At 42.6% G+C, this 12527-nt stretch overlaps 2 protein-coding genes across 2 annotated transcripts in view; one reads left to right on the forward strand and one right to left on the reverse strand.

Annotated features, from left to right (window-relative positions):
- ctnnal1 (catenin (cadherin-associated protein), alpha-like 1) overlaps positions 1 to 6479 on the forward strand; it is a 60174-nt gene extending 53695 nt beyond the window's left edge. Inside the window, exons 14-19 of the mRNA XM_008300212.1 lie at positions 602 to 756; positions 1108 to 1156; positions 1715 to 1771; positions 3032 to 3151; positions 3797 to 3880; positions 4827 to 6479. Of these exons, the coding sequence (XP_008298434.1) occupies positions 602 to 756; positions 1108 to 1156; positions 1715 to 1771; positions 3032 to 3151; positions 3797 to 3880; positions 4827 to 4997 (636 nt within the window). The 3' untranslated portion in view covers positions 4998 to 6479. The remainder of the gene's footprint in view (positions 1 to 601; positions 757 to 1107; positions 1157 to 1714; positions 1772 to 3031; positions 3152 to 3796; positions 3881 to 4826) is intronic.
- A 17-nt stretch (positions 6480 to 6496) lies between these two features.
- On the reverse strand, positions 6497 to 9530 carry abitram (actin binding transcription modulator). The gene is made up of 6 exons (XM_008300211.1): positions 9361 to 9530; positions 9134 to 9185; positions 7525 to 7654; positions 7364 to 7440; positions 7207 to 7276; positions 6497 to 6987 (listed from the first exon to the last, which is right to left on the reverse strand). Exons 1-6 carry the CDS (start codon positions 9440 to 9442, stop codon positions 6850 to 6852), a joined length of 549 nt encoding a protein of 182 aa, XP_008298433.1. The 5' UTR covers positions 9443 to 9530; the 3' UTR covers positions 6497 to 6849.
- Positions 9531 to 12527: the final 2997 nt, after the last annotated feature.

Consider the following 12527-nt stretch of genomic DNA (forward strand, 5'->3'; position numbering starts at 1 on the left):
TTGTTGCTCCTCCCCCCTCATCGGTTTCCATTGGGGGTTTGTTGCTCCTCCCCCCTCATTGGGTTCCATTGGGGGTTTATTTGTTGCTCCTCCCCCTCAGCGGTTTCCATTGGGGTTGTTGCTCCTCCCCCCTCATTGGTTTCCGGTTTGTTGCCCCTCCCCCTGATCAGTTTCCATTGGGGGTTTGTTGCTCCTCCCCCTCATCAGTCTCCATTGGGGGTTTGTTGCTCCTCCCCCCTCATCGGTTTCCATTGGGGGGTTTTGCTCCTCCCCCTCATTGGTTTCCATTGGGGTTGTTGCTCCTCCCCCTCATCAGTTTCCATTGGGGGTTTGTTGCTCCTCCCCCCTCATCGGTTTCCATTGGGGGTTTTTTGCTCCTCCCCTCTCATTGGTTTTGCATTGGGGGGTTTTGCTCCTCCCTCTCATTGGTTTCCATTGGGGGTTTGTTGCTCCTCCCCCTCGACCCTCAAATGTTAATGGCTCCTTAAGGATATAAGTATCTGGAACTCCCAACTCCAAACATCCTCAAGAAACTCAAGCAAGTCCAGTTGTTAAGATCAAACTACGAGAACATATAGAATGTCTTTGTCTGGGTGTACAGGAGCAGACGAGCATGGCCAAGCTGGGTCTGGAGCTGCGACTCCTGTCATCGGACGTGGACACGGAGGTGGAGAAATGGGAGGAGCAGGAGCACGACATCGTCCGGCAGAGCCAGAGTCTGGCCAGCATGGCCTACAACATGTACCTGTTCACCAGGTAGCCCACCACCACCAGCGCCACTCACTACGCAAACACACACACAGATTTCAGATCTGCTGCTTGCTAAACTGTTAAACTTGTTTCTGAGCTCGACACTGAAAAGCCTCTTAAGAATCCACATGAACACGAATTTAGAGGCTTAGAGTTAATGAGATTCTGGAGCCCCCCCCAGCTATCGATATTTACCAGGCATAGTTTGAGGCGCTGTGACAAAAGTTGACATGACTCATACATTCTTCGCAATTTATCTAAGTTGCTGTCGTTGCTGATTGCCACGGATGTGTTTTGTGCTTGTTCATCTCTCTAATCCGTGTTTCTCTTTATCATTTTCCGTATTGATTCCTGCAGAGGGGAGGGGCTGCTGAAAACAACACTGGATCTTTTTCATCAAGCTGAGGTATGAGCGTCCACATCCGCTAATTTCCACCCCTTTGCTCTATTTTTTTTATTTATTTATTTTTTTTGCCCCCCTCCACTTCATTGAAGTTGTTAATGAATGCATCTGTTGTTTCATTACACCAAAGACAAAGCGAGGCTGGTAGATCAATAGGTTAGTAAATGCCAGCATCCCTTCATTCAATTCCCAGATCTGAGAGGCCACGACAAGGGCTTGGAAATATACCGCGAGGTAGATTCTTAGCCCTCTCGGACGGCGGGGGTGTTTCCTATTGAATTGGGATCATTGCCAGTTATGTACAGTGATTTGTAGAATCAGGGCCTGAAATGTCAGCTAAGATTTATTCAATTTGGGATGAGCAGAGGAGATAAGAGAGAAAGGGGGGAAAGAGACGGGAAGGCATACTGATAAGAAAAACTAAACTCAATATTTACTGACTATGCTTTTTTTTCTTCCCCTATTGAAGGCCTTCCCAGTGAAAGCCCAAAGAATTATAGCTTTGCTTGTATTTGTGTAAGTAAGTTGTTTTTTTTCTGTCTCTTTTCTGTGACTTTTAAGGTTCTTTCTGAAGAGGGTCTCCAGCTGTGCTCATCTCTCCGCACCTTTTCCGCTCAGGTATACATACACTAATGCAAATCTGTCTCTTTTGAATACTCGCACACCAAAGCACATTCACATAATAGCACCGCAAAACATTTCTACGCATTAAGCATACGAAAATAAATCTAATGCATGCTATGTAAAAGAAAGAAGACTTTTCATGTAAGGAGCAATCAGATAAAAACCCAGATATATTTTATACACCGCAGTTTATTTTCTTTTCAACTGAGTGAGCCGCGAACCCACTCGGTATGCAAACACACACACACACACACTGGCACCTGTGCCCGCACACATGTTATGCCTCTCACACCAATACGCGCCCATATCACCCAGTCTGGCACGCCGCGGTGCCAGGTCCGCCATATAAATCACACAGCGAGAGCAGGAAATTAAGGCTGTCACACACTTTCATCGTCCTCTTTTTTTTCCCCCCCACTCGAGATCCAACAAACAAACGTAGCCTCGGTGCCTTCCTTCCTCTTGCCCTCCACCAATTTCTTCCCCGGGTCCTCCAAGTTTAATTAAATGGCTCCTTTTGACAGCCTTTAACGACCGCCATTTGTCACCGCCGCGTCTGCCGGTGTGTATGTTGGCGTGCACGTGCGGAAGAGGGACGAGGGCGGGGGGGGGGAGGTTGCCTGCGACCGCCCACGACTAATTCATAATCAGGAGGCCCCAGCTCTTCAACTTGCCTCGTGCTTTTCTGATTAATTACATCAAACAAAACTGCTGCTAATGGAGTCCCTCTGTCTCACCCTCCACTTTCATAGTTCTTTGGCACCAGACACACTTGTGGCACACCTGTGTTCCCCTCTTTCAAAAAGAAAGCTATTCATGCAAATAAGCTTGAGCGCCTTTTTTTTTTTTTTCTCCGTAGGTTTTATGTGCTTTTGTTAGCCGTGAATGGCGCTACCCTGAATTAGAGCTTGTATTTTGGGTCATTGGTGGCATGTAACTGAAGTAGATTGATGGCCCCTGTGACTGAGATCTAGGGATTAACTCAGCTGGATAACAGACTTAAGCGAGCAGATCATAGCTGTTGCTGATGGATTACATCAAGCAAGCCTATTTATTTTTTTATTTATCTCATCCTCCCTCTTTATGACGCCTGATTTGTGTTTGACAAGGAGCACTGTAAATCCAGCGCAGTAAATCTATCAACGTCCGCGCGTATTAACCGCGTCTCCCCGGAAAATGCCGTCATAAACCATCCGTGCTTCTCTAAAAAGACGTCCTTCTCTTCTGTCTTGTCTGTCTTTCTCTCTGCTCCAGCTGGTTGATGAGGAGAAGTCTGCGGTGATGACAGAAATGGAGAAACTGGTGGCATTGTGCCAACAGCTGCAGATGGGAGCCAAGACTCCTGTACAGGGCAAGACTGCCACCTTCCAGAAGGTACCTACACTACTCCTGTGTGCCTCTGTTAGTTAGTGTCGGTGCTGTTTGTTAAAGAAAATAATCAATCACCTTCTTTCCTCAAAGTCTGTTTGGTTTGGCAGACATTAAATTAGAAATAATCACACAGAGCTGACATAACGGTAGCATGTTTTTTTTATCAGCTCTGACAGCATCAAAGCTACACCCCCCCAACAACAACCGTCGGGGGGTCAGTGAAGCGTTGAACATACAATAGAGCACGACTAACTGTGTTCATTACTGGCTACGGCGCAATCTTTGAGTGATCCGTAACACCAACATCTAAAGCAGGGTGTCGGATTAATGGATGGGTGAGGAATTAATGAGCATCTTGGGCAGAGATGAACTGCCTCAGGTCACCTTGCTATAAAGGCGAGGGTTGGAATCAAAAGGACGGGATGAAGAATAGCGTGTCCTCCGCTGATTAATGGAGGCCTCTTTTATATGTATTGGCTCCAATCTCCATCCTGATGTTCACTTTATCGTGCATCGCTAATGGAAGAGTGTTTGTCGGGCAGCGTTTGGTGGGACACCAATAAGGAAATGTTTAATTATGTGTGGTTAATAATCTGCTGCATTTGGCACGTCTTCCCGCTTTGCATAATTGTGTTTCTTTGTCTTTAGGTGGACTCATCCATTCAGACGACCAGAACCGTCCTGACTGTTGTCCTCTCCCTCCTCCCGTTCTGCAACAAGCTCAACCGAAAGGTGAACTGGACGCAACACTGAACGGGTAGCGCTCGGATTAGCTTGGCAGGCTGCGAGAATCTACTAAAATGTAGTTATTTAACCTGAAATGATCATCACGAGCAGCAGAAGCAAGCGTTTTATCAACCAGCTGCCTTTCATTTTTTTGCATTTTCATTTCTAACTAAACATCTGTGTCTGTAGCTTCTTACAGCTTCACTGTGTTCACCAGTTAATCACAAACTGTGCCTGTTGTTTTGATTTCTCACTAAAAACAGGCTTTTTAGAGCCAAAAATGTTCGTTTAGTTTGAAACAATTAAGTTGTGGGCTGTGAAACCAGAATAATGAGCTGAATGCTTCGTGAGTCCGGTTATAACTGTCAGATGGTTTCACATGCAAGTAGTCTTGTGATCCATTTTTATTCTAAGAATGTTTATTAGCTTTAACCCTTTATGGGGCAAGTGACCATATTTGGTAACTTCCTTCAACATGTCCACCCTGTGCCTCCCCAGGTACACTTTGATTTTGTTTTGATATTATTGCCAATATCACGACCCCAAGACAAATGTGACTAAATGAACTTGCCAAGCACTTTATAAACACTTTGTTACTGGTTGTGTGAGTATCATTACCTTAAAGTAAAATGTTTCTAAATAAATGTTTTTTTTGCAGTTTATGACTTTTTCTTTTATTTATTATAAAATCACTTTTTTTCAACTGCAGATGGGCAAATTGCCATATACGGTAACTTTATTCATCTTGATTTGCAACATTGTTTTTTTTCTTTTTAAAGTCACAAAAGTAAAAATATCTTGAAATGTCCTTCAATAACACCCTCGGATTGAAATGTTCATTTTCCAAATGTTTCAAGGAGTACCCTATAAAGAGTTAAGCCCCTTTTCATGGCTAGAAGTGTGCCATTATTTACTTTTTCATTCAATCTTTCTCTCTGCTGTCCATTTGCAGTACAAGTCCGAGAGGAGTAGCCTGAGCTCCCCACAGGATTGGAGAGAAAGGCAGGACTCATCCACACCTGTCAAAGAGGAGGGAGCCCTCAACGGCAAGAACAGCAACGGCTTCGGGGTCAAGTCCCTGGAGCAGCACATGGCCGGTCTCAACCTCCTAGAGAGCAAATAATCCGGGAGTCAGAAATCCCCCCCTTTTGTCCACTACTCTTGTTGGAGCAGCACATAGCTAACCTCACCTCTCTGGAGAACGCAGAAAATACTCCCCTCATCCTCATGCACCCACTAAAGAGTGGGCTAGAGCTGTGGGGTGAAGATGGTTGCCTTTGGTCAGCCAGAGTTTGCATTTGCTGTCCGGATGATAAATTCTAAGGTTTACAAGAGGAGAAAAAAAAAAAAAAAAGAAGCAGATCCAAGCTCTCGATGCCCGTTGGTGGTAGCTCGTTACCTAAAGCACCAGTTCCACCCCAGTCCACAAGATGGAGACAATCAGCCAACGCTGTGATAGTGAGTCTCTACAGAAAGCGAGGCACAAACCTGATTTTTGCGATCACTTTTATCGCTTCTCTGGCCCCTGAATTGATAAACTGATGAGAAATCAGGAGAGAACTCCCGCTCGACGCTCAGCTCAGCCATACATCTGTCTTCACCACGTGCCTCTGTGTGACGAGCCTATTTGTTTCGTGGTGTACTGTAAACGTGTTGCACAAGTTAAATGACAAAACAAAGTGAAAACCCCACCGTGCATGACGCCATCGTCGCCAAAACCCTCGTGTTTGAGTCTGCTGAGATCATAGGCTTGTAACGTTAACACTTTTTATGTAATGTTAGCCATAGTGGTACATAGCATCCTTGATCACTGGCTTTGTAAACAGCGTCTCACTTGGATAGATAGGTATTTTAAAGTCGACCACGCCGTATAATTAATGTGTAATTGCCATAGAGTTTACTATGGAACATTCCCCCTGTGCCATATTAGTAGAAAAATGCAAAAAAAAGACAATTTTAAAGCCAAATGTTTCATCCTCATGAAGCATCTGATTTTCATGAGGACGTCTTCTTGCTACTGGTAGAAAATATGAAACTTATGAAGCTCCAACGTCCCTGGAGGTATTTTTATTTAAGCGTGGCTACTCCCAAAAAAAAAAAAGCCACAAAGATGCTTTTGAGAAATCAGGACCTTAGCTTATAGCGTCCTGAGTATTATCGAACCATATTCTGTGTACACAGCATACTCTTTGACATTTTTTTTTTCCTCACAGAGAATTGAATCTGAACTGGCACCTGTGTCAAATGGAACCTTGAAGTGTACTTGTTATGAAGACTATCATTGTGAAGCTGCCTACTTGGCCAATATGTATTAAAGGGTATATATGATATGGTACTTGAAGCATATATATATATATATAGATATATATAAATGTATGTGTGTATCCCAAGGTAATGACTTTGGTACTAGGCGAGGGTGTGATAAATGTATAACATACATTAAGCTTTAGAGAATCTTTGTACAGTTTGAGAGCAGCTAAGAACGCTGGTGTAGTAGTGGCGCTACCGAAGTGAAGAAATCAGATCTAGTTTTGGACCACCTATTCTTTTGACTGTTGAAAGGTTAATAAAAGTGACACAAAAAATAAACGATATTTTTCTTAAATCACTGTTGCGCTTTTCTTGATATTTTACAAAAATATCTTTTACTGAAGAGTATTTGTAACAACAGGATGAGAGTCATTTTTCATGCTTTCCTCAGCAAAAAAAACAACAAAAAAAACAATAGATAAAGCACTGGAAACTGAAGTGCTTCCTGGACCCTTCATGAAAGTTTTAAACACTGAAAACAATGTAGAATAACCTAGAGGCACAGTGCTTGCATTACACACAAAAGTCTTTCAGAAGTGACCCCATGTAAACATCACTGTCCGCGATGCTGTTCTCGGTCTTCCTCTGACCGGGTGAGAGTGTGAGGGGAAAGAACTTCTCCCGGGACAGTTTAAACATTAACAAGGCCAGAGGGTGAAGCCCCGTCAGGAGGTTTGCGACTGGACATCGCTACGTTTGGAGACGACGCTCTCGAACTCCTCTCTGGTCAGTAGGTTTTCTGTTATGCTCTTGCTTTCCTCAAACTTTGGCAGGATGACAGCGATGTATCCCTCAGTGGACGGCTGTTCAGATTGAAGAGACAAAATCATAAGATGAGATGAAGATGTAGTGATCAGGTTGAGGTGCTAACTCGTGGATCACCTAATGTCCTTACAAGCAGACAAATGGATAGAATATATTGTTTATGAGACATACACACATAATAAATACTGAAGCATTGATCACATAATCAGATTTACAGACGACATCATCAATGCAATGTAAAAATATCTAACGTTTACCTTTTCCATCAACAGATTAGGTGTCTCTAAAATATTCTCGTTGACCTCCAGAAGACGACCCCGGATGCAGCTAAAACAAATAATTACATAAGTGATCCTGACACACAAGCACGACTAAAATAAATGTATGCTTTGAATAATAAGAACACGGTCCCACCTGTAGATTGTGTACTCAGTTTCATCTGAGCATGTTATCCTACACAGAGGTGCGAAATCAGTAAGGAACTGCCCCCCCTGTTGTTGGGATAAAACAAAAGGTAAGGACAAGCACAGGGGGAAAAAAAAAAATCTAAATCATCTGGAGATTTATTGAATTACCCGCTTGGACTTCCCAGACACTTTGTTATTCAGCCGACTGCAGCCGGTACTGATCTGGTAATTGATGCTTTTGATTGTGCGCCCATTCTGAAGGATCGGGTGGGTTTCTGCTAAAGTGACAACACATAGTCTGCAAAGAACATACACACATTTGTCAAGTCTAATAAACATTTTAAAATGTATTCATGAAACTGCCGAATAAATCCTTTTCTTTGAAGGCACATTATTAGTGACACAAGTCACTCATACTGAGTGGGAGTTACTTTGTTTTATGACAGTGTGGCATAAAACTGGAAGGTAATGTTAGAAACAAAATGATATCAGACATAGTTAAGACAGGTATCAGGGAAAATACATCAACTAAATAATTTAATTCAATCGAAAAATGGAAACCCCTCTACAGAGCCACATAAATTCTACTGCAATAAGTGCATCACTTTTGTTAGATTCATTCATTTATAATTCATTTTAGGCTGTACTGTAGGGATGAATGATTTGGAGAAGAAAATCGGACTGATTTTTCTGACAGGTACTGCGATTTGATTTGCGGTATAACATCCTACTTCAGTTAAATATTAAATGTGTAATAGATTTAAAAGAGTGGCTCTGTCACACAAGGAGGATGAGATGAATTTGTAAAACCAAGGACATGACAGTTTAAACCCTGGATCTGCATATCCATCCATCCATTATCTATACACACCGCTTAATCCTCACTAGAGTCGCGGGGGGCTGGAGTCTATCCCAGCTGACTCAGGGCAAAGGCAGAGGACACCCTGGACAGGTCACCAGTCTATCACAGGGCTACACTTAGAGACAGACAACCAAGCACACTCACATTCACACCAACGGACAATTTAGAATCACCAATTATCCTCAACATGTCTTTGGACTGTGTGGGAGGAAACCGGAAAACTCGGAGAGAACCCACACACCGCACATGGAAAACATGCAAACTCCATGCAGAAAGATCCCGGGTGTCCTCACCGGGACGCGAACCGGTGACCTTCTTGCTGCGAGGCAACAGTGCTAACCACCGAGCCACCACTCAGCCAAGATCTGCAGATCATATACCCTAAATTGCAGCCTTTGCTATTTGCAAATTGTATTTCTTAGAACTGTTGTTTTATTTATCAATTGTTCAGCCCCACTGTGCTGTACTGTTGCTTTATTGGGTCGCATTATGTTGTAAGGCATTTCAATTATATCAGTTATTTAACAGGAAAAATATGTGAATATTTTTTTTATATAATAATACAACACCAACAGAAAGAAAATCCCCAAAACATAACGTGTTGGGTTAAATAAATAATACATAAACAAAAATGGTGATTAAAAAAAAAGGGTACCACGTGTGCCTCGATCAACAGCTAATCAGTGTTTACATAAGTCAAGTTAACATAAACTTAATCTTAAATTTAGGGTATAATTATATTTTAAGATAAGATAATCCTTTATTAATCCAACAGTGGGGGAATTTGCATTGTTACAGCAGCAAAGAGGCTAGTTCAAACCTTTAAGGAACATCAGCAAAACAAATAAACCAAAATATCTATAAATTACAGTTCTAGGAATAACAGTATTGCACAGATTCCTGTCCACTGTTTACCTGTTTGAATGTTGCAGGATACAGTGGTCTTCACACGCTTTCCCCTTCATATCTAAATAAAACAACGACAACAACCATATTCGTGACATTTTAAATTCATTTCTGCTGGTTAGAACAAACATTTCCTGCTTTCTCTCTCCCTGAATTCACAAGTTGTGCCAACGTTAGCTCGCTGAAGTTAGCCGCTAGCTAGCTAGCTAACATGGCGGAAATGTAAAAGTGTTTACCGGCTCTGTACCAGCGAGTGTAATATCTGTCCACGACGGAAGGCGCCTTTGCTTCTGTGTCTTTCTGCTCCACGCAGTCCATCAAAAGGACTCACAGAAAAAAACACTAAATAACGGACACTAGTTTTCAGCACTGTATTAGCTTGTGCACTACTTTTGCTTCACGGACAGTAAATGGTGTGACACCCGGCGGTCCGTCTTCCAAACACATCCGAAGGTTTCACGAGGCAAAAGGTTCCTGGGAGTTTTTCCACTTCAACAGGTACTTTTTTTTTTTTTTTTTTACGTATTTCGCATTTTCCCAAAAGTACTGCACATCATAGTAAACGTGTATCTATTACAGCAATTAACTATAAATCATATGCCTCTCTGTAGCCTACAGGTGGGGTTTTAACAGCTGTTTGAACTGATTCACTGACTGAGCTTTTCTCATTGGAAGTAGTTGCATGTTCCAAAACACTGGGTCTAAAACAGTAAGATCACTGTCCTTTTTTGTAAGCCTGGACCGTGGAATTTCTAACAGCAAATCATTGTCTGATCTGAAGCATCTGGGTGCGAAATAAGGGGTTAAAAGTTCAGATGCAAAGTTGGGTCAGACCAGGTAGAGACTTAACAGTAGAGAATCTTAAATTGAATTTCTTTAAAGAATTAGGGTTAATAATAATTCAGCCAGGACTGCAGTATTGTGCTTCCTGTGTCGAGTAGTTGTGAGTGATCTCGCTGCAGAGTTTTCTTGAGTTTGCTATCTGCAAATAAACACACAAAAACAAAGAAACAACAAGAAACAGATCCTCACAGTTCAGCACTCATGTGGACCTGCATTTGCTCGACAGGTAAACTCGGATTTGGAAAACTTGTGGTGAATTTTCTTGATAATGCATATTGTCTGTAGTCTCGACACACTGATTTATTCCAGTTTAAGGTTTCATTGTCAAGCAGGCAAAGAGATGTCCTAGAATTTAAAAGACATGTTATTTATTGAAAGACATTTGATCTGTGGCAAACTGATAATGTGTTAGGCATCATCAGCACACAATGTGATAAGAGCCAGAAGGCAATTTGTGAATTATTACAGGTCAGCATGTCTTGTAGAGGGACCCAGTGTCAAAAAACATTCCTCCTTTGTTTTAAAATTGCACAAATCACAAACCTTATTTTTAAACTTACACCACATATAAGACTAATCTCACAGTTCTGTTGTAAACTGAGATGTGACCTCCCCTCTGGAAAACACTGTCAGAATGCTTTTTCACCTTGCCCACTAGATGTCAGACTATTGCTAACAACCAGAGTATACTATAATGTTAATGCAGTTTAACCCTGCATACGCCAACATCTTATCACACTTCATTCAAGCACAGTCTGCGTGTGCTGTTCATTATCTGCAGCTAAATGTTGTCATATTTAATTGTTTTGGTGAAGTGTTTATGTAAACCAGTTTAAGAGAAAGTATTGGATAACTGTCATGTCAGTTCACAGAGTTAGTTTTTGGCCGTCTGTTCAATTTCCACACTTTGACCTGTGTGTCATTTTCCTCTTCACTCAGCTCTGATGATTCTCACAGATGCCAGATCAACATATGCTGACTCTGTGTCCCGATGCATTATGTAATGAAGAGGTCTGGGACAGAATGGATGCAGGAATGAAGGAATGTTCCCCTCCCTGGATCTGACAAATAGCCCCTCTTGGACTTAGACTAATCACATACCGAACATATCTGGCATGATATGCTGCTTGTACACTGCGGACACTGCTGAGGGGAACATTTTTTGCGGGACTGGCATAGGTAGATTAAGTAATGATGACTTCATCCTGGTCACATAATTGAGAGAAAGAAAGCGCAAGAGTCGGGGAGACTCGGCTGACGTTTGGTTTCACAATGAGTTTTCCATTTATCTGCTCGCCACTACCAAGACTTGGAAAGTTTTCCTGTCAAGACCCGTCCTAATGAGTTTTTCCATTACTCCTCCGTCTGTGGTTCGCTGTAGTATGCAATTAATTCAGAGATGAAACGCAAAACCATTGTGGAAACAGCGGACACAAAGGGAGTGTGCCACAGATAGGCGATTTTTTTGCATCACACTAAAAATACAGTCGTGCACAATAAACAGAGCGAGCTGATTATGATCCACCAGCTTTATTTATGAGCTTAACCCCGACAGTGTGTGGAGCAAACTGCATTTGGAACAACAGCTGTCAACAGAGCAACAAGTCAAAATCAGAATTCCAGTCAGAGCAGATGAAGAAGATGTGTCACAATATCTCATTTCAAATCGTGTCAGAGGTAAAGAGATCCATATGTTCCGTTAACTAGCAGGTGACCTCGCAGGATGTTTGCATGAGTGTGCGTGCTTCTGTTTATCAGTCTCCTCGTTGCCTATATGTATCTGTCAGTCTGTGTACATTCCCAACCCTGTGCTACTTATTCTTGGAACGCAACATCGCTCCGTCTCCCACTCTTCTAGACTTGAATTCGAGGTTCACTAGCTGGCTGTCAGACAGGCATCTCGAGTGGCTCCAGCTGCACGGGCTTCTGTGTGTGTGTGTGTGTGTGTGTGTGTGTGTGTGTGTGGGAGATGCACACTTAGCTCCACGTCAGCTACTGCTATAGCAAAGCAGCCAGTCTTCTCTGGCCTGCTGTTTGTCTGTTTGGCTCCAGCAGTCTCTCCCTCCACATGGAAGTTGTCCAGCATCCTGATAAGGGAAGAGCAGAGCCGTGACAAGGGGGAGTTGATGCCTGCGTGGCTTCTCTTCGTCTCCTTCTTTTGCACTGTACTTAAGTGACCGAGGAATAGTTGATTCTTACCTCCCAGTTAGTTGGTGTTAACAACAGGAGATACTTCTGCACAGTGAAGCAGATACTGAGAAGGTTGCAGTGGTTCACGCAGACGAGGTGTCAGTAAGAAATTAAGCAGTTCACTGTTGAGTAGAGGAATTTCATGCAGCCCATCCTCAGCATTTCACCATTTAATAAATGTCCAGGAAAACGGAGGGTATGCTGCAGTCAGAAATACCGCCTGTCTTTTTCCTGGAAAGCAACAAGGCGCACATCTGTATTTGCCATTAAGCAGCCACATGCTGCCAAAATGCACATCTAAAACCCTCTGGATTCACCGGTATGTATAGTTGATTTTCATCAAATAGAGGTGCAGTTTCTGTGTTAAACC

The sequence above is a fragment of the Stegastes partitus genome, unplaced genomic scaffold, assembly GCF_000690725.1.
Source record: "Stegastes partitus isolate 25-593 unplaced genomic scaffold, Stegastes_partitus-1.0.2 Scaffold1511, whole genome shotgun sequence".
NCBI lineage: Eukaryota > Metazoa > Chordata > Actinopteri > Pomacentridae > Stegastes > Stegastes partitus.

Excerpts from the sequence above, each read along its gene's own strand:
- abitram (XM_008300211.1), bottom strand. The coding sequence starts at position 9,442 with ATGGACTGCGTGGAGCAGAAAGACACAGAAGCAAAGGCGCCTTCCGTC. Across the intron at positions 7,655-9,133 it reads ATCCTGCAACATTCAAACAG|ACTATGTGTTGTCACTTTAG; the intron begins GTAAACAGTGGA and ends TGTTCTTTGCAG. Across the intron at positions 6,988-7,206 it reads CTAATCTGTTGATGGAAAAG|CCGTCCACTGAGGGATACAT; the intron begins GTAAACGTTAGA and ends CAATCTGAACAG.